Consider the following 22,325-nt stretch of genomic DNA (forward strand, 5'->3'; position numbering starts at 1 on the left):
TGAACGTTTGCTTGCACACTACACTAGCTTGACAAAAAATACCAATACACCTTTTTTTAAATCAGCCTCATGGTGGCAATTTAATAGGCTTAATTTATATGAATATGCTTTATTCATAACTCCTGAATTGTAGCTCATACTGTCAAAATCTTCTGACTGAATTCTGAACATTGCTGGCCCACACTAATCAATAATCTACCTGGTATGGCAGAGATCTGCACTCCGAGGAGCACTTTTTCTAGTTGTACTTGCTGTTTGCAACTTGTAAATAATCAATAAAAAAAAAAGTCAGAAGCAAGGGAAAAGTTAAGCCTCTTTATTTCTTTTTTAGTCCACACACAACCCATGCTGCAAGTCACTCACACTCACCGACCTAATGTTTTCTACAGCGTATGGAGTTGGATGACAACAACGTAAGGACAGCTCAGTTACAACTTCATGATGTTGGATGTTCACATAACGCTTTTTTGTCATACAGAACTCATATTTGGTCTTTTTTAACTTTTTTTTTCCTATATGCCCACAGGTGTCATGGATGTGTACATGATTGTTGTTTTTTTAATAAACTAGGCAGAAACAGTTAAGATGAACAAACACAGCTATCTAAAAATGGAAGGAAAGGGAAGAAAAAAACAAAATAAACCAACAGGAAAAAGAAGTAGCGTAAGTGAGCACCAAAAAAAAGAGAAGCCAAAAGTGTTCTGAAGGATTAAGTTTGAATGACTCTTTAAGCCAGATTTATACTTCCGCCCCACATGGTGGCGTCGCTCGGGGAAAATTCACCATTCTCCAAACTAGGAGGTTTTCACCAGGCGACGCAGTGGTGCGACGGGAGGATAAACAAGGCTTTAGGGAATCCAGTGTGAACGTACAAGATGTGATTGGATCTAAACAACTCTGAACACAAGTGAGGAGGGCATGTCAATAATTATTACACAATGTGTCCATCTCCTTTGTTTATTATTCAAATATATATATATATATATATATATATATATATATTATTTTTTTCCCTGAACAATTTTGCACAGTACCTTGTTTAGATAAATTAACACACTGGAGTTATTCCCTTTCCACCAGAAAATTATTTCACTTAGTAAAAAAAAAAAAGAAAAAAACCTGAACGGCTTCACAGGCAAAGAGAGAGAGAGAGAGCTTATGCGGTATAGTTGTCATTTTTTTGTCTTTTCATATATTGCTACATTTCTTTTTTTTCTTCTAACGTTGAGGGATTTTCGTTTTCTTGCATAATTTCTTTTTAAGTTTGTAGCTTGGTGAACGGCTGCACCCAATGACGTTTCAGATTCTCTTGTGGAATAGCACCAATAGCACCACAGTACAAACACGCCTTACCGCTTGCCGGCGCAGCGTGTCTTTTTTTTATTAAAACCACATTAACCCTGGTCGTCCCTATTTTAGGCCAAGATTTAAAAAAGAAAAAGAAAAGAAGATTCAAACATTTTTCAACAGTAGCGGAAAGAAATTGCCGATCTACAATATCGGCAATTTTTACCCGCTGCTTTTGAAAAGCATAAAATAGGGCTCAAGTGGTTAATCAGGTTTTTTCTTTTTGTTTGTTTTTAAAAAATAGTACATTAGCAAGTGTGCAGTGCAGTCTAATCATTAACTGCAAAGTGATTAGATTTTTTTTTCTTCTTTCTTTCTTTTTTTACAAAACAGCAAAGTAAAATAAAACACTAATAGCATATTAACCAGACAAATAAAGCTAATCCTCACTCAACACAGACAAAACAAGCCTGGCCTTGTTCAGTTTTGCAAAACACCCATTTGTCTTGTATCCCAGATTCACTGTCACAAGGTATTTTAGTTTTGTGTGTTTTTTTCTCCTTTTAAAATCATTTCAAAGGATGGATACAAACACACTTAGGAGCAATGGTTGGACACAGTACACAGTTAATACTTGGTACAGTAATATACTCTACCAAGAATTGACATTAAAACTTTTTCATAACCCCGCCCTCCCAACGTCATATCTGGTTCAAATTACAACTCATATAAAAAAAAATAAGGAAATACGTCCTCATTGCATATCCATGATCCAGGCTACTTTCATTTTAAAAAATAGGTTCTGGGGACCATGAGACATTTAATAGAAGCATATCATTTGGGGGGAGTCTAAAAAGCATTGTTTTTTCTTTTATAAAAATTGTATACCCAGATTTTTAGCTCCAGTAAGCCAGAAAGGGAACTAAAAAAAGGTTCCAATTAAATGTTTTAAAAAATACATTTTTTTATTTTTGTATCTCAGTTACTCATGAAGTTAACATTAAACACGTTAGCACCAGCCTCATAGATCATGGCAAGTCTTGGGTTTGGTCTAAAGAGCAAATCTGTGGCGCACTGGAAAACAGTGAAACCCAGACAGCAGTGAGACAATATCGCTGAATCTTCAAAAGAACTAAAAGTGCAGTCCCACTCCAGCACATTCCCAGAGACCCCCAGCATCCACCCATCCATCCATCCATCCGTCCGTCCGTCCGTCCGTCTACTGTACATCTATCTAGCTATCTATCTACCCCCCACCCTCCCGACCACAGTACTGCTTCGCCCACTTATCTAGGACAACTGGTGGGGGGCTTCAAGCATTTCCATGAGGAAAGTGTCAATAGGCGTGTCGCCGATCAGCTTGAAGAAGAAGAGGTGCTCCAAACACTTCAAGCCGATGGAACGCAGTGCAGGCAGTCTGAGGAGGAGCTTGGCAAACCTAGGACACACATTAAACACATCATCACCAGAGGTAGGACACACATTAAACACATCATCAACAAAGGTAGGACACAACTAGGACACACATTAAACACATCATCAACAAAGGTAGGACACACATTAAACACATCATCACCAAAGGTAGGACACAAATTAAACACATCACCAGAGGTAGGACACAACTAGGACACAGATTAAACACGTCATCACCAAACCTAGGACACACATTAAACACATCATCACCAAAGGTAGGACACAATTTAAACACATAACCACCAAACCTAGGACACAAAAAGACCCTTCGCTAAGCCCCACCCACTCTACTCTGCCAGACCATTGACTTGCTTTTTATACGACAGATTTTCCCATCATCATCATCATCATACTATAATTCTAACAATGTCTGTCTGCATGTGTGTCTGTCTGTGTGTCAGAAACACTGCCGTAGCTCCTTACTGCCTGCACCAATCACTTTTCACACAGGCATTGACCATATGAATATGGAGGGCGTAACGAAGCCCTTTTTTCGATTTGACACATTAATGATTATTAAGGAATTTATTAGTCAATTACAAACGCACCCGGGCGCAGTACCCCCCACGGCCACAAGGGGGGGGGCAAATATCTCACAACGGGTAAGTGCTAGTGTGAATAATTGATCATTTCAGGAGCAAAAGCTACTCTCTTCTAAATCTAGTCAACAAGGCCTGCAGTAAGTAGGCCATGCACTGGAAACATGTCCATGACATTATTTCAATAAACTAAAAATACAGGGAAATGTTAGAGGGAGAAACAGACATGGTTCACAATGAGGCTCATCCTGGCGGAACTATGTGTTTTGAGTGCCTTGCTAAAACGTTAAATTCTACATAAATGTCCAGATTATTTCAAATATGAAGTGCTCAATCGCAGGGCCACGGATGTTAGGATTTTGCACAGGCAGGTATAAGCACCCGTGCATTCCGTATTCTTCAATAAAAAGCATTTTTATCCGATCCATTTTTCGATGAATGGTTAAAATGGAGTTTGACGTTATAATCGGTTTGTATAGGAAGGGGGCGTGTTTGATCAAATTAATATGAAATATCTAAATACTAAATCGAGTAACTTAAAAAACGGTCTGGGATGCTCACAAAAGCCTGAGTAGATGATAAAATGTACCCATCCTTACCCATCCATCCAACTATCTCCGCTGCTGTAGCGTTCTAGCCTGGCTTTGGCCAGACTGATAACGTGGATTCACTCACGTTTTCTCACACATGGGCCAATCATTGGCTGCTTTTCACTGTTGTATGGACAGCAGTTATAACACAGTCACTGATTGGCCAGTACATTTTATGATCTCTCCAGCATCCGCATACTCTCTGCCTATGGGCCAAAGTCCAGACTTGTAATGGGGAGGAGGCGTGAGTGAATCCACGTTATGCGTCTGGCCAAAGCCAGGCTAGTAGCGTTCCACTTCCGCCATTTTCAACAAACCATAACAAAAAGGAACACACACCCCCCCCCCCCGCGCTAAGACACAGCAAAAGGCTCCGTGATTATCAGTGGATCGATCGTAGCGGATATAAATATTCTGTGACTATTTAAATCTAACACCCCCCCCCCCCCCCTCCTGGTGGTCCCGAGTCCCAACCCACATGTTGAGAACAAAGTGCACTAGGCTGTGGCAGGACTACGTTTCAAGTAGTGGTCTCTTACCTTCCCTGCTGCTCTGGGTACTTCTGTTTGCAGTAGGATTCCAGTGATGCATAGACTTTCTCTCTGAGGAGTTCCACCTCACTGGTGTTGGACAGGCCCTTAGCATCTGCACAGGCAAAACACATTTCAGGTCGTGCCCCCCCAAAATAAATCATATTTGAACTGCAGATCTCCATTGTAAGAAAAGGCTAATGTTTAGCATTAGTTCACGCTAGCTATCTCTCTCAAGAAACATTTATTTCAATCACGATGTGATGAAAAATCAGATTCGAACCTCGGATGTCTGATCAGCACAACAGACAGCAATGTAGTTTTCGAGAAAAGAGCCAGAGAAGATCGTAATTATAACAGTAGTCTACGCATGTGCGTGCACGTTCCGTGCAATCTTCACTTGTCAATAAAGGCCAAAAACAAATCTTAAAAAAATAGACTATTATTGGTCCTTGCACGCACGCACCCACACACAGTTTTTTTCATCATCAGTTACCTGGGTTGAAGAGGACAATGGCTCGGAGGCAGCCCAGCTCTGTCTTGTCCATTTGCATATCTCTCATTTTACTGACCAGTTCAGTAAGAACCCTGAATCATGTCAAACACAAAGAAACAAAAACTAAATGAGAAAATATGTAAAGGGAAGCTGTAGGAAAACAACATTGCTACAAAGCTGTGCACATTTCCACAGCTAGCAAGTGGGTCTCTTACATTGAAAGGACTTACATACTCAAAAATGTTTTAATACCCTTTGATATATTTCGGCCTATTTATGCTTATTATTGAAGTATGACGCCTCTCCAAACACGTCTGAAACGCCTCCAGATCACACAGAACGTACCACACCTCATCAATAGTATACGTTATTCTGATGTTGGCGTTCTAGCTCAGACCAAAGATTAGCTTTTTTTCCACGTTTAGATTTTTTATCCCATCCATTAAAATGGAGGGGGAAAACTTTGGATGACATCCTAAACTAATTCAATACATTGAATGTTGCCCAATAGATGCTCCCAGGCTGTAGACTGGTGCGCTCTGTTATCAAACGATTAATGTTCCGTCTCGGATTAATCTCGGTCCCTGGCGTCGGGCGTAATTATTTGATAGGACGGAGTTCTCCGCCGTGGGCGGCCAGAATGTTAAATAGCTATTTGCTCTCATTTGTGTGTGTGTATATATTTGCCTAGACAGAGCAAATATAGACAGACAAAAGACGAAAGACAAGCAACCTGTCTTTTCTATTGTTTAATTGCATTAAAGTTTCATTCTTAAATGTGTGTGTGTGTGTGTGTGTGTGTGTGTGTGTGTGTGTGTGTGTGTGTGTGTGTGTGTGTGTGTGTGTGTGTGTGCGTGTGCGTGTGTGTGCGTGAGAGAGAGAGAGAGAGAGGGGGGGGGGGGGGGGGGGAGCATGTGTATAACAAAACATCCTATCAAAAAGAAAGGGATAAAAGGACCCACATGTGAAAAAGGCCAGGAACAACGGAGGCTGTCAACATGCTGCCTGAGCGAGGACATGCAACACATCATACATGTGCTGCCTAAGCGAGGACATGCAACACATCATACATGTGCTGCCTAAGCGAGGACATGCAACACATCATACATGTGCTGCCTAAGCGAGGACATGCAACACATCATACATGTGCTGCCTAAGCGAGGACATGCAACACATCATACATGTGCTGCCTAAGCGAGGACATGCAACACATCATACATGTGCTGCCTGAGCGAGGACATGCAACACATCATACATGTGCTGCCTGAGCGAGGACATGCAACACATCATACATGTGCTGCATGTATGATGACACTCTTCCATTGTTGCTTGCCTTCAAAAGATGCTTGGTGAACCGTGCACTGAGTCATAGCACCCTTAAATGTTTTTCTTTGTTCATTTGAGGAGCTTCCTCATTACACATTTTTTCCATGAGGTCTGGGCCAGTTTGGTAGCGATTGCCCCACTGTTCTTTGTTTTTACATTGTTGTTAAATATAATAAAGATCTCTATATCTGCTATTTTTTATGCTTTTGTGTGACACTGTAGTATGATCAAGTAAGGCATTCATTCATTTCAGAAAAGTTAGAATAATGGTCAAAGTGGTAATATACTGTATCAAAATGTTCTAAAAATAAATACAAATTCCAACGGCCAACACAAAATATAAATGATTGTAAAAAAGACAGAATTGATTACCTGTCAAATATGGCGCCCACCTCTGCACTCTGCACGCTCTCCCTGTGTTGGGTAAAGTTTGTTGAAAGGTAAGATGGTTATCGTCATAAACACAAAAGGTTTGTTCAGCAGCAACCCCATCCCTCCATGTAGCAGCACAGACATAATAATACATCATTGAACAGTCAAATTTGTCAAGTCACAAGTCATGACACATAATGGTCATGGTTGTTGGTTGTTTTAAAGATAGATCATCCATAAGAACATAATATGTAAAAGGAAATGTTTCTGATAAAAGAAAAAAGGTTAACCACTTTAACCTGGTGACCCCATGTTGGGCAAAAGGTGAACATTCTCAACAACTAATACATTGTGACGGGGGAAAAAAGAAAGCTGAGCGATGCAACGCGCCTCGAGGTTGTTGACACCACTAATAAGGTATGGTCTAGTTGTAAAGTAGTTAAAGCAGCTGAAAAGTGTTGTTGTTTCTGTCGGTGTTCCTGCATGGATTAAAGCAAAATAAAGACTTGCGACTGACCAGGCCATGTCCGAATCTGCAATTTGTGAAACATGGCCCCACACACTAGAGCAGGGTTTCCTTTTTTTTTTTTAATAATATATATTTTTTGTCCCACGATTTTGTAACCCATTTTTCACCCCTGTGTCAATCATCCTGTGATGTGATCCTGGGCTCTACACACCCTCCGCCAACCTAGGGAGAGCAACGGACTTAACTCATGCTTCCTTCATGCTTGAGTGTCCAAGTTGCTCCTTTACACCTGACAGGGGGGAGTTTTCCTGGTTGGACGTAGCGCGTGGAAGGAGCACGTTATTCCAACCAGTTCCTTTCCCCTCCGAGCAGTGTTTCCTAAACTATTAGCATAATATGTAGAATTATGTTTTAGTAACATTGATCTTGCCGTTCAACATATTGCCAACCAGGTGAGGCTTTAACCTTTGCTTTTATACGAAATATCCATAACCTGGTCTGTCCTGATGAAGGTCTAATCATCCAATGACTGAAACATCAACCCAATAAAGAGCTATTTTTGCAAGTTCCGGGACTGGAACCCTTTCTTTGGATCTAGTTTGACCACTTCAAATGCTCTAGTCTTAAAATAAACGGAAATAGCTGATCTACAAGCTCTGAGCTTGCAGATCATTTTGTAGATCTATTTTTGTAGATCTATTATTTTTGTAGATTCTATAGAACACATGCTGGCTTCTATGGAATCCAAAAGAGTGAAATAAGTCGGAGACTGAACTTTGGTGCATGTACCTGTCAAAGATGGCTGCCACCCCTGCGCTGTGTGCGTTGTCCCTGTGCAGCTCTGAGGCCAGCAGGACGCCGTCCTTCAGAGCAATGGAGCGGTGAGAAAAGGACGCAATCAACAGCTCGTTCCACCCTGGGCAAAGGAAAAGGATTAGGGACATTTAAATAGCATCAGAAACAGTTCATGTGCATTGGTGCCTTTGTGTGTAAATAGCATCAGAAACAGTTCATGTGCATTGTGCCTGTGTGTAAAGAGCATCAGAAACAGTTCATGTGCATTGTGCCTGTGTGTGTAAATAGCATCAGAAACAGTTCATGTGCATTATGCCTGTGTGTAAAGAGCATCAGAAACAGTTCATGTGCATTGTGCCTGTGTGTGTAAAGAGCATCAGAAACAGTTCATGTGCATTGTGCCAGAGTGTGTAAAGAGCATCAGAAACAATTCATGTACACTTTGCCTCCTGTCTTCATAGCACACAAGAATCAACAGTTTTTGTCAAAGCTTCTCCGAAATAAAATAAAATGTCAATGATGAAAAACAACAGTTTTGATCAGAACCACATTGCAACATGTCTGTTTTAGAAATAATCTAGAACATATTTTTATTGTAAAAGCACCAACACCTAGAATATATAATTAGTATCTAATAAAAAAGCAACAACAACCAGGCTCATCCACTGGTTCTCAAAGAGTTTAAAGTGGCACTAACTATGTTGATGAATACATTGGAATTTTGTCCAATCTGTATGGTAGAATATGTTGATACAATATAACTTGTAGCTTGTAGGTCTGCTATTTTTGAAAAATCGTAAAAATGCGGCACAAATCTTTGAATATATATTCTTTCAGAGCGAACGTTTTTTTTATTTTGCCGTCAGGCCTGAATGGGTTAACCAATTTAACCCATTCATACATCAGCCATGTGTCCCCGGGCGAAACTGATTTTCAGATCCGCAGCCAAACCCATGTAAATTTGGAGATCCTATGTTGACATAAGGGGGGGGGGGGGGAAGAAAAATAGAGAACCACTGGTTCAGATGAGCCTGAGGACCCTCCAGCCATCTAACCGGTATCGTGGGTTCTTCAGCTCCTGTTATAGAATTCTAACCATGTACTGTAATTTCCAAGAACAAAACAAATTACAGTTTGGGATCTTCTCGTGCGCGCAGTACAATAAACATGGAGTAACAAAATACTGCGGTTTACAAATAAATTATGCCTGGAGAAAATAAGAGGACAGGAGATGCAAAATAAGTCCAGCCACTGAGTTTACCAGGCATGGTGTATGGCTGTACTGTCATCAATTCCTACTGCATTATTTTGTTTTCCCTTCAGGGTAATTTATGCTAGTTCTGTATATCGTGGCTGTCGGGCAGAAACCTCTTATCTCCATATTCTAACCTTTTGTGCTTCATCATACATTAGTGCCCTAGTTATCATACTACAGCTTCACACAGAACAGTAGCAGATCTGCAAGCTCGAGCTTGTCGATCTGTTTTTGAATTTGAATCCTGAAAAGTAACAGTTTTGGTTTTTTGGACATATGAGATTTCCTGGTTTCCAGCCAAAAGAGACGATATCTGGAAATAGCAAAAGTTCGGCGAAAAGAGCAGATCTACATTTCAGATTCAGATTCCTTTATTTGCCATTGTGTAAAACACATAGGAATTTGCTTTGACATTTGCTTGTTGTGATGCGTTGTGAGCTTGTATATCGGCTATTTTTGGCAAATAAATGTGGTGTAGACTGAGGGTCCAATTAATAAGAACTAAAAGAAGCAGAGCTAGTACAGAGCCTTGAGGCACCCCGGTCAACTAAGTATGTAAGGTTTAACACATTACGGTGTCAAACCTAAATCACTAGTTCCCAAACTTACAAGATTTTTTTAAATGTTACAAAATAGCAGATGTACAAGCTTGCACCAGCTTGTATATCTGCTATTTTTGAATATCCAACCACAAAATCTGAAATGACAAATGCTTTCCCGGTTTGAATGGACAACGTTTTCATATCAAGGCCCATAATTTGTTCTGCATTTGAGCCACAGACCACCATTTGATGAGATTTATCATTTAGCCTCTCAGACCCAAAACCCATATTTTGTTTGTTGTTTTTGCCACAATTCCATAATGTAGTGGTACCATTAGGAGAGATAGCAGGCAAACATTGATCAAAACAACAATTCTTCTACATTCTCTAATTGATTAGTTCTATTCTAACTCTTGAGACCGTAAAACGAAACCAAGTAAGCCCATAAGGGTCCATTTGGTTTCATTGTACACTCGCAACAGTTAAAGATCTATAAGGGTCCATTTGGTTACCAACTCACCATCATTTAACTGGGGACCACTGATGGTCCCCGGACCACTGGTTGAAAACCACTGGGTTAATTGAAAATCAGACCTGACCATGTCACGCTGTTGTGTTGTGAATGAGCGCCTCCTACCTGCACGCAGGAGAATGACCTGGTCATCCAGAGGCAGCTCAGAGAAGTGAGGGATCCTCTTGGCCCACTCCACCAAGGCATACAGCTGTTTGTCTGCAGTCTGGCAGATGTTAGTGACGGCATCATGGGGCTGAAAGACCAAAGCACAGAACAACCATCAATCCAAATGGATACCCTTACCCATAAAGCTGATCCTTCACTTATTTTCCCTCCAAAATAGAAAAGAAACATCATAATAAAACATTGTTTATATTAAACTCTAAAACGGAGCCGGGCTTTAACCACATGAACCCTCTAGCGTTCCTACTCTGGCCACGTCATATTAATAGACATATTAACAGACATATTAACATTCAGCAAATAGCAGCTCTACAAGCTCATGCTCTGAGCTTGTATAGGGATTTTTTTTATTAATGCCCTACACTACAGTCAGTGTCATACAAAAGTATCAGATCCACAAGCTCGAAGCGTGGCACGCGATGCAATAGTTTAATAAATTGAATATCAACAAAATAAATACTGAATCAAGGCAACGTTAAAAGCTGTCTGGAGTTAAACACAAAAGCCTGAGTAGATGTTAAAATGACCCCAAACATGTTCCAGACACCCAGGAATGCGCCCAGGGGGCCGGGCCGGTTCCGGCCACACACATAGCTCCGTAAGGGAGTGGTTGCACCACTCAAAAATGCAATAAAAAGCTGGCAAACAGTGTTAAGTTTGACAGGAAATTAAGATTGAGTATTAGTCTTTTGAATAACACACCATTTAGTTTAGTCCTATTTTAACCGTCTGAAATCTGAATGTAATTAGGCCTGTCACAATTATTACATAATCGTCTAATCGCAATTATTTGAGATAATCGCTAATTATTTGGTCATAATCATTTCCATGTTCCAAAAATCACACTCTTATTATACATTACATTCCGTGCTCAGCCAATCAGCTGAGCGCTGCGAGGGTGAAGACCACTCACAGAGCCCTGTGTGGGTAAAGACCACTCACAGAGCCCTGTGAGGGTAAAGACCATACAGAGCCCTGTGAGGGTAAAGACCACTCACAGAGCCCTGTGAGGGTAAAGACCACTCACAGAGCCCTGTGTGGGTAAAGACCACTCACAGAGCCCTGTGTGGGTAAAGACCACTCACAGAGCCCTGTGTGGGTAAAGACCATACAGAGCCCTGTGAGGGTAAAGACCATACAGAGCCCTGTGAGGGTAAAGACCACTCAGAGCCCTGTGAGGGTAAAGACCACTCACAGAGCCCTGTGTGGGTAAAGACCACTCACAGAGCCCTGTGTGGGTAAAGACCACTCACAGAGCCCTGTGAGGGTAAAGACCATACAGAGCCCTGTGAGGGTAAAGACCATACAGAGCCCTGTGAGGGTAAAGACCACTCACAGAGCCCTGTGAGGGTAAAGACCACTCACAGAGCCCTGTGAGGGTAAAGAGCACACAGAGCCCTTGAGGGTAAAGACCATACAGAGCCCTGTGAGGGTAAAGACCACTCACAGAGCTGGCGTTGGAGCCCCCGTCCGTGTGCAGCTCGGTCCTCTGCTCCACGGCCGTCTCCGCCTCCAGGATCTTCTCCACCGGCATCTCCTCGTTGACGGCCATGCTGCACTCCAGGCCCTCCTCTCGCTCCCTGTTCCTCTGCCGCTCCTCCTGCACTGCTGTGGCAGCCAAGTTCACCAGGGCAGCACAAACACACAGGTGGTTTACAGAGGGAAGGGGAAAGAACCACACAGGAATAAAACACCGTTGTTAATGTGGGAAGAGTTGTGAGAGGAGAGGAGATGAGATGAGAGAGATGAGAGAGAAATAAAAGAGTGGGAAGAGCCTAGGGTTGTGACGGCTAATCAAACTGGTTTTGTTGATTTAAAAAAATATACCGGTAATCAATTTTAGGGTACAAAGAATAGATTTCAAAAGTGTCAAAAAAGCCAGATCTACAAGCTTGTAGAGGCACTGTGTGTGTGTGTGTGTGTGTGTAAGAAATTGATAGATTAATCACTAAGAAAAGAATAGACTGTTGCTGGTTATTTTATGATGGTTAATAATAAGTATGCTGTGGAATGCCAGAAGTTCATCCAAAATAATGAAGACAGAAGTAAAAGAAACGCACAGGTTATGGTTAGGTTTAAGGAAAAGGAAAGTAAAAACGAGACGCTATGGGCAAAGAGACAAGCCAGACTCATCGCAATTATTATTTTTTAAGTTGCTTTCTGAACTGCGAACAAGACTGTAGAAAACCCAGCCAAGGAATATTGTTGCTGTCGGGCAGAAACCTCTTATCTCCAGATTCAATGTTTCTTTCTTCTTTTTTTTGTAAATTAACGTCATACTACAGCATTAAAAAAACATTAAAAGATTCTACAGAGTCACAAAAAAAACATTAAAAGTAGCAGATCTAGAGGCACGAAAAGCTTTCAAATTTGAATCCAGAAAAGTAACAATTTTGGACATATGAGGTTTCCACCCAGCAGAGACGATATTCAAACTATGAGACTAAAACTAAAACTGGTAAAACTGGTAAGTCATTTGTATTTGCATAATGACTTTTACAAATACCACCGTCAAGCATACTAATGATTTATTATTTGGGGGGGGGGGGGGGGGGTGTTGTATTTTTAGCATGTTAATACATTCTATTGTCTTGAATGTAGCTTAAGCACCATGAGGGTTATTTTTTAACATAATTATTAGTTTTGTTATTAATGTTGTAGTTTGACATTTTGTCTTCATATTTTGTATTCAACTTTAAACAAATTATTTTGAATGAAATGTGGCCTGTTCCCTCGTTTGTAACATGGAAGTCATGTTTTAATTTGTCTACAATTCTATCCTGAACATGGAATATCTTTTCTCTAGAACAGGGGTTCTAGATTTCCAGTTGTATTCATGAACCCCTCATCTTTTTCATCACCAATAAATGTAGCAGCACTTCATTTTGGACCATTATGGGAGGAGGGAAGAGGACAAAAAGAGAAAAAACAAGGAAAAGTAAGATCAAGGGGTTAGTTACATAAATCTAGCCCAATCTCTACCTAAAAGCCACCCCCACCAATGCATTACAAAAGCACAAATCCAGTACTATTTCAGCTCAATTATCTAACTATGTTAATTAGGTTATTTTGGAATCGGTGTAGCTGACAATGAGCCAAGCCATTTAAACAACAATATCCCATCTCCGAGTTGGCTTCAGTTGAACAGCTACTGTGAGGACACTTCAGGTATTAAAGGTTTCCCCTCCTAAACATTCCTGTTGTGTTGTGTTCTTTCCTTGGTCAGCTCATGGTAAAAACAAGCCTCCACAAGCCACAATGACCTGGTTCGTCCTTACAACATGAACCCTTGCCCAGTGCTTCTCAAACATTTTCACGGCAGGGACCCCCAAATTAGTATTTTCAGATTTCAGAAATAGCAGATCTACAAGATCTACTATGAACTAATAATATGCTGGACGTCTGTGGAGCCCACGTGGAGAATCAGTGCCCCAGCCCAGCTCCTTGCTACTGTACCTTCTCTCTTCATGCCCATGGCCAGGCACTTCTGGTAGCGGCAGTACTGGCAGCGGTTGCGCTGGCGCTTGTCCACCAGGCACTCTTTGTTATCCCTGCATGTGTAACTCAGGTCTTTGCGCACGGTGCGTTTGAAGAAGCCTTTGCAGCCTTCGCAGCTGTACACTCCGTAGTGTTTCCCTACAACGTTGAGGAATTGAAAGGTTAGTGAAGATGTCAATTGAGGCTCCGTAGAGGAGAATTAGTTCAACCTAGAAACAACAGAAGACGATGTTAGACGTAAGATATGGCCCGAAATGACAAATGAGGGCCGATACTGATACAGTATCGGGACATCTCTAGTAGAAACATTTGGCCCTTTTTTTATTAACCTAAATACACAAGCCGCCGGCTCTACTTTATATTTAAAAAATTACATTGGTTTCTGCTTTGTGATTGCGCTGCACCTCCGAGTTTTGCATCAGTTTGTTGCCTAGCCTACTTCTGTCAGAGCACTTGTTAAGAAAACAAAAGATGGTGTCAGTATTTGCATACGTGTACTTAGTGCACTTGTCAATCACCCACGATTCACAGAGTCCAAAAAATTTAATGCTTTGTTGACTCGCCCGTGGCCAAAATCGCCTTTTGACGCCTATTTTCATGTACATCCCCGCCGATGACGCCTTATCACGCCTTTTTTAACAGTTTGACTGCGGAAATAATTAATCGCAATGCCCCGTTGACTGCCTAGATTTCACTAACCTTTGAAGAACCACCACACGACATCATCGTTCCTTTTCATGCAAATCTGCTTTAAAACGGTGTGGTTTTTACTTCCTGACTCAGCGGTTTCCGGCCAAAACGCTCATTGACTTCTAATGCATGGCGGCCTGCGCCACACTAAGCCACCGCTACATGGCGGTCAATGAGGGAATGGTAGGTAGATAGTTGATGATCTGCCGTGACACCCCTGGAAACACAAACGATGCGGTCAAACCGTTTTTTACTTAACCACTAAATTATCAATTTCTTTCATGCTTTCTCTGCAATGCTGCAAGTCTACTTGCATATTTCAAGACATTGTTATTTTGCGTGGCATCAAAATGCAGTACGCTTTGAAGTTTGAACGCAGCCGATAGACTCCGGGAGGAGAAGCTACAAGCCAACAACCAACAACAGAGCCGATCTACAAGCCCCTGGTCTTGTAGATCGCCCATGTTAACTATGTGACACCACTGTGCGACGAGGTAGAAACCAGGCTTGTTCTGCACCACCTGTAGTCACAGAACAGGCTGTATTGGGATTCATAGGTTATGTTGTATTATACGGATCATACTTAACCGTAAGTTATTACAACAGAATGATGTATAAATAGGCACACAGTTAACTCATCATGTGTGTGAATTATAATGGTCTCAATAATACATTGATACAGCCCATAAGGAGCAGCTTCATTCCTTTCACATAAATGAACACCTCTCATTTTATTTGATCATGTAATTACAGAATATGCAACAGAAAAGGTGAAGAGCACCAAGCCCAAGTCAGGAGTCTGTTTTCTTTCTTTAAGAATAATTAGTTCATATTTGTGTAATTACAGTATGATTGAATTAATATTTATATTATAACCACACAACTAGGGACTTCCTCTGAGAAAGACTTGTGAGGTATTTTATATAGCTAAAAGGGTATTATGTCCTGTCTAAAGTCAAATGTTGGAGAAAGCTGCGCATGGATGTAACGTTAAGAATAGAGCCATAAAAACCCTGCATGTGTGTTTCACCCAGCTAGACATTGTGTTGACTATAGTTGGACATCCTGCAAGCGATCTGCGATTTTCGGGTTCAAGTTGTTATCCTGCCCGCTCTCATTAATACTCCCACTAGGTAATATTATGAACTTGGGGAGTAATTGCCATGCATTAGATAAGATGAACTCTTTGAAATTCTGATGCATTCTTATACTATCTGGTAATTCTAGTTATGCTTGTTTTTGTCAACTCATTTAGTTTAAGCGATTTATTTATTTAGATTGACACATACGATTTGCACTATTTATTGATTAATTCATGAAAAAATAAATGGATAAAAAAAAAAAAAAAAGCAAACTTGAAATCTCTTTGTTAAGACCGTCTGTGGATTGTTAAATAAATGTGTCAACATCGCTCTAATTGGCCTCACTCACCAGAGGAGCGGTCCCCACAGATGGCACACAGCCTCTTCTGTGAGAGCATTATGCCCGGGCTGTGAGCAGACATGGGCCTCAAGCCAAACGGCGGCTTCACGTCCTCAGAGCTGCTGATGCCGTGCATTGCCGAAACAGACACTGAAGAATTGATCTGTACAATATGGAGACAAAGGACAAACATCTCTGCTTTGAATTGCAATCGTACACACTGTGATATCTGTGTGTGTGTGTGTGTGTGTGTGTGTGTGTGTTTCTCTACTGCGGTTTCGGCAATAGTATGCATGCACTTGCTTCCATCCGGAACCATGTAGCTGAACACTTTGTTCTTATAATCAAAATCAACACTTGCGTGTCCGTTTGGTTCCATTTGTAAAGTCCTTCCTTTTCCCACAAACTGATTTTTCTCAATAAAAGCTCTCGTAGCCTGTAGCTTTTATTGAGAAAAATCGGTTTGAGGGAAAAGGAAGTTGCCGCCCCGTTGTTCCTGCCTGTCGACTACAAAACAATACTACAACATGACGTAACGATATCATCCGCTCCCGACAGGATCATATACCCGTCCCATACCCATATACTTCATCATCATACAATAGTCTCACACAAAACTAGAAAAAGTGCCCTTCTGGGCACAGGTCTCCACCAGGTTATCCACAGATCCGTGCAGTTAGAGGTAAAAACACTTTTGGGCCAGTTATAGCGCCACCTTGAGGCTGAGTTGAAATTGTTCATGTGGCATTTTGTCCTCGGCCTAGTGGGAATGTGGGTGCACAATTTCACGGAAATCACGCGATGTGTTCATGATTTGCAGCATTTTGTTTGAAACTGAGCACTCCTGTGAACTTTGGAAGCCAATCTTAACCAATCAGGATGGAGTGTGAGAAATATGAAAGACCGGTTTGGTTGAATGGCTCTAGAGAGACTGTGTACCAATTTGCGTGATGTTTGGACAAAATCTGTAGGTGTGCTGTGCAAAAACCTGTTTTGCACAAAGCGGCCTCCTGGTGGCGCTATAACAGGCCGTTCTGGAAAGTTTGGGGCAGAGGTTCATGGTTGGCATCCAGGGAGTGTGTGTGCAAAATTTGGCATCGACCGGGTTAACGGTGGCTGAGATTAGCTGGTCACGGACGGACGGACACACGGACACACAGACGGACGGACGGAGTGCAAAACATACTCTCCCCATGCCTTCGGCTGGTGGAGAGAATAAGTGTTGCTGTGAGCTTTCAGAGCGGATATTTCCACCATTTTATTTTTAACCTATCAAACCAAGGCCGTGTCATTTTAGATTTTAGCATTGGCTATTCAAAAGTAGCAGATAAGGAGCTCACAGGGAAGCCACGTCTTGCCACGCTGTGAGCTTTTGAAATACAATAAAGGTTAAGAGAACTACTGATTTAGGAGTCATTTGTAGAATCAGCTTCAGATCTGAATGGAATGAATAACACATGGTTATTCCACCCGGTAGCTACGATATAAAACATCTCCTCACCTGACTGCTGCTGATGGGCCCGAAGCCGACGGGGGAGCCGCCCAGGGAGGGGCTGATGACGGAGAAGGGCGAGCCCAGCGTGGTGGTGGGACTGTTGGAGGCGGAGCTGATGTTCTGCTGTGAGGACATGGCTGTTAATCTGAGACCTGTCTGTGGGACGACAATCTGAGGACAGAAGAGACACTGTTAATCTACCACCTGTCTGTGGGACGACACTCTGAGGTCAGAAGAGACAACAAAAAGGACAAAATTAATAGCTGGTTTATAACGGTCAAATATTTTGGTCGGCAGAATTAGTTTGGAAGGCATTTGGCCAAAGCACTTGGCCACCTCTGGCCATTCTGCACTGCAGAATGGCCAGAGGTGGTTCAGGAATAGCTCGTTTATGGAGCGCAGTGGAGGGGCTGTTGGCCACAGCATGATGTATGTGGGTGAGGCAGCAGGTGTAGCAGACTACAGCGCTGTGATGTACAGTATTAGTGTAGCGTAGTCTGCTACACCTGCCACACTGCCATAATCTATATTACATTGTAACAGCATGCCAGATTTGTATGTAGCATACTTGGCTGGGAAAAATTACAAAGAGAACATTATGTTCAAATGTTGTTGCTGGTTCAGTGGTATAATAATGTTAGGTATAACATTTTCCATATGCAGTATTTCTTAAATTACATAAGATTTATAATGTTATCTCAGCCGGACTGACTTGCAGCACTGAATGCAGCAGTTCAGTTGGGTCTGTTAAAAAATGTCTAGATTTCCAAAATAGAAAAAGTAGCAGTTGATCAACAAGCTCTTTCAAGCTTGTATATTTGCTACTTTTGTATTTTGTTTGACGATGGAGACAAAGATGTTTCGAGATACTCAATTCCGGACCTGTTTTCCTAGTTCCGTCTATCTCTACTACTCCCTTTCCTGAAAACTACTTCAAATGAGGAGGGGAGGCATACTTTGGTCCGACATACCATTGGTTCGAAGGAGCATTGGTCCGACTCGGGAGAGGGTTGGGGTTAGGTTTAGGTGTGCTGCCCCGTGCTTGCGGTTATGGTTAGGGTGAGGGTTTGGGGTAGGTAGTCGATCAGACCAATGGCATGTCGGACCAAAGTATAGTAACCAATGAGGAGAACTTCTTCTACGAAAGATAATTTCAGCCACTTCTTTATGCATGTGACAATAAAGTTGAAAACAGAGAAAACCTGTGTGATCGTCTTGCCTTTATTTGACTTATGATCGAAAACCTAACCCACTTTATACCCCTTCATTCCTTGCCTTATCTGAAGCTCTTTTGTTTTTTTGGACCTTCACAATCAAGACACATTTAGTCATTCGCCTGGAGGTGATTTCTGGAAGAAATAGCTCCACCTTAAGAATGATTTGTGTGCTCCTTTCATTTCCAACCTCATTGAAATCTGTGCCAATGAATAATTTATTCTTGTTTAAAACTTCATCTCTCTGTGCATCGTTTTCATTTTTCACATATCCCATATTCTATTCTTCCTTTCCTTGCTTGATGTGAAGCCAATAATTAACCCATACAAAGCTGGTGTCATTTTAATTGTTTTGCATTGGCTATTCAAAAATAGCAGATGTACAAGCTTGCAGTGCGGCACATTGTGCCTTACATCTGCCTTATTTTAAAATGGTGTGTGAATGTGGGAGAATTACTGATTTAGAAGGCATTTGTAGAACCAGCCTTAATGTGGGTTAATGTGAAGCCATAACCAGTGTGTGTGTGTGTGTGTGTGTGTGTGTCTGTGTGTGTGTGTGTGTGTGTGTGTGTGGGTGGGTGTGGTGTTTGTGGTGGGGTAAATGTGTGTTGGTGCTCTTTTGATTTCGCCCTTGCAGTTGCAGTAGGCGTTTCTCCTTGCAAAAAAAAAATGAAAGCATGGATCCTTGTTTCATACACACACGGGAACATTGAGAGAACATATTTTTATTATACAACCCTGCTAGCCTGCTTCGAGTATGGTGCTACTGCAAGCCTGGCGCCTTATATCACTTCTGTAAAGATAGGTGCAATTTGCAACACTAGATTTTTTTTAATAATGGGATGAATCTACAATTTAGGCATTTGGCAGACACGAGAGCGATTTACATTAGGCAAGAACAAAAAGCATGGCAATACATCACATACATAAAAAGTAGTATTCAAGAAACATGCGTAAGCTAAGAACATAACAGTGGAATCTCTATATAATGAAATCTAGAGTTGCAATAGCCTCCATTGACAGCCCATTAATCCAAATAGAAATTTCTAATGTGCTTGTATTAAACGACGTGAAACTCACCAACATGGCTGTAAGGCAAGCATTATCTTTATTCTTATCTATGCTTCATAAAAATCCACTGTAGACAGTGAGCTACTTTCTGTCAAGACATTCTGTGCGGTGATAATTTTTTCTTAGTGTTGGGAGTTTGGAAGCGCTTGTCGGATGTCACTGAATGGCCCTGCTTACCACCTGTTTCGAATCTGAACATAATGCAGCAACGTTGTTTAATCAATGGGCTGTCAATGGGTATTGAAACTCTATATTCACCCCATTATAAAAATCCCACCCGTGTGAAGTGAGTGCACTCTTATCATCATACATCATCTCATTCTGGCCAATCACAATTTGTGTCCTCACTTTTGTCTTCAATGTTTGTGTTTACACACTTTTGTCTTCAACGTTTGTGTTTTAACAGATCCTCAAAGCTGGACATAGGAGGCCCCTCAAAAAATCTAATGTTGCTGTACAGATGTTTCTCATGTAGCCTGGCTGCTTCTATCATATCTAGTGTTGTGTACATCATGGCAATGAACTGAAGTACCACATGTAAAGCGTCTTTGAAAAGCGCTATATAGATCCCAGATATTATTATTAGTGTGTCCGATGTTGTGTTAGCTTCTGTAGATCTGTTCATTTTTTTGTTGCCTTCATAGACTGTAAGGTTGCCTTTCGTTCGAGAGAAAATAGCGTTGTATGTGACCTGACAAAATTATGAACCATTTTTTGGGGGTACAATTGTGTTTGTTTTTTAAGGAGGTGTTTAATGTATTAGACAGTATCAATATCAATACAAGTGGCATATATGCCCTGGACTCGCATAAATACATGAAACCTTATTTGACACCAGTCCAGCAATAATTAATTCGTATGCACTACGACGGCCATTTAAAAATAAAGAAAAGATAAAGAAAGGTTAGTAGCGAGTCACGACTCAATAAAACAACACGTTAGTTGCCTTGCTCTCTGTGTGTGTTGTCCAGATAAACGTGCCACAACGAGCTCGTAAAAAAACAGCGCGTTAGGTTTAGCATTAGCAACATTAGCACGAAGCTAACACACACACACCAGCGTTTAATTCGATGCAACGCTAGCTCGCTCGACGTAATCAACAAACACTTTGTTTTTATCGATAAATAAACGCACACTTTTACGGAACTAGTTAGTAGCATGTTGCCAGCTGCACCCCGTCATTAACTAACGCTGTGTGTACAGCTAGCTAGCTACAGCTAGCCAGTGGTGGAAAAAGCACTCACATTTTTACTTAAGTAAAAGTATCAATACTGCAATGTAGAAATACTCTGTTAGAAGTAAAAGTCCGGAATTTAAAATGTACGTGAGTAAAAGTACCAAGTATTGGTATTGGCATCAACATATACTTAAAGTACCAAAAGTAGAAGTACTCATAGTGCAGAATGTCCCATTTCAAGTTTTCCAATATATGAAATGTCTAAGATAATCTTTGGAAAATAGCAGATCTACAAGCTCACAATGCGTCGCAGCTTGTAGATCTGCCATTTTCAAATGGTCGAAATGCATATGGCTGAATATTATGTGTTGCAATAATCAAAATCTACAAAGAAAACTAGTAACTAAAGTTTCCAAATAATTGTAGTGGAATCAAAATATAATATTTGCCTTTGAGATGTAGTGGGGTGGAAGTAAAAGCACTGACAATTGGATATAATCCAGTAAACGCAGAAATGCCTACTTACATACTACGTACTTACTAAATACAGTAGCCTACGTTAGTAAATATACTTAGTTACTTTACAGCAGCTAGCTAACATTAGCTTGCTAGCTGTGGGGAGTAGTGCAGCTAGCGAGCTAGCCCGTCGGGCTACACGGGACACAGAAATAGCAAACATCGGCACTTTCTGTGCGGGTTTTTAAAACAACGTTCTTTACTCACCAGACACACCTTCAGTACATCGTTATGAAATCACATTACTGGTGTTGGATTGGTAAAAAATATTCCCAGAGACGCGGAGTGCGCGAGGAGCTACCAGGAGGCCGACACACACTCTGCATCCATCCAGCTTGATTTCGACTCGATACTGTTGTTGTTTACACACTACATGGACGCCATGTTGGCTCCATGCCAGGCCAGCGTCCCCCTGCTGGAGCCAAAATGTCTCATGGGACCACCCACCACCACCACACCACTCCTGTCACGTGACACTCTCAAAACTTACATACAATTGATTGATTGATTGATTGATTGAAAATGTTATTAACAGATTGCAGAATGGGTACAGTCCAAACTCCAAGGAAGGTACAGGTAAATACAAAAATAAGTGTAAAACCAGAAAAATTACTAAAGATTTGTTTTCATCAGGGTCCTCCACTTTCAATTCATCAAAAATATGTATTTAAAGACATACAAATACACACATCTATGCAAATTGCAAAATAAAAATAATCAAATATACAGTTAGAAAAAAAGGGGTGGCACCGGTAGTGCTGTCGCCTCACAGCTAGAAGGTCCTGGGTTTGATTCCCGCAGTGGACACTGTGGGCGTGTTCTCTCCCCCGCGTCATCAGTGCCCATACCCGAGGCAGGCATGGCGAAATGG

At 41.3% G+C, this 22,325-nt stretch overlaps 2 protein-coding genes across 3 annotated transcripts in view; one reads left to right on the top strand and one right to left on the bottom strand.

The window, feature by feature from the left end:
* Positions 1-300: 300 nt before the first annotated feature.
* Positions 301-21,814, bottom strand: LOC310855289 (retinoic acid receptor RXR-beta-A-like). 2 transcript variants are annotated; one of them, XM_083760236.1, is made up of 11 exons: positions 21,662-21,814; positions 17,483-17,647; positions 15,991-16,144; positions 13,828-14,007; positions 11,819-11,976; positions 10,312-10,441; positions 7,872-7,998; positions 6,614-6,655; positions 4,916-5,007; positions 4,429-4,534; positions 301-2,725 (listed from the first exon to the last, which is right to left on the bottom strand). In XM_083760236.1, the coding sequence occupies exons 2-11, from the start codon at positions 17,609-17,611 to the stop codon at positions 2,578-2,580; spliced, it is 1,266 nt and encodes a 421-aa protein (XP_083616362.1). In that variant the 5' UTR covers positions 17,612-17,647; positions 21,662-21,814; the 3' UTR covers positions 301-2,577. The 2 variants fall into 2 exon arrangements, with proteins under 2 accessions (XP_083616362.1, XP_083616361.1); XM_083760235.1 differs by having other exon boundaries at positions 11,819-11,979.
* A 22-nt stretch (positions 21,815-21,836) lies between these two features.
* The window catches only part of LOC310856636 (macrophage mannose receptor 1-like), a gene marked incomplete at both ends in the record, with an annotated part of 29,693 nt that continues 29,204 nt past the window's right edge, over positions 21,837-22,325 (top strand). Inside the window, one exon of the mRNA XM_083762107.1 lies at positions 21,837-21,924. Coding sequence (XP_083618233.1) covers positions 21,837-21,924 — 88 coding nt within the window. The remainder of the gene's footprint in view (positions 21,925-22,325) is intronic.

Source organism: Protomyctophum parallelum (genome assembly GCF_964188405.1).
Source record: "Protomyctophum parallelum genome assembly, chromosome: 3".
Lineage (NCBI taxonomy): Eukaryota > Metazoa > Chordata > Actinopteri > Myctophiformes > Myctophidae > Protomyctophum > Protomyctophum parallelum.

Bases quoted from the DNA above. Each gene is read 5' to 3' on its own strand.
- LOC310855289 (XM_083760235.1), bottom strand. From the start codon at position 17,611: ATGTCCTCACAGCAGAACATCAGCTCCGCCTCCAACAGTCCCACCACC. The intron at 6,656-7,871 runs GTACATGCACCA...TACCCAACACAG, and splicing joins GTGGCAGCCATCTTTGACAG to GGAGAGCGTGCAGAGTGCAG. The intron at 4,535-4,915 runs GTAACTGATGAT...TTGCCTGTGCAG, and splicing joins CATTGTCCTCTTCAACCCAG to ATGCTAAGGGCCTGTCCAAC.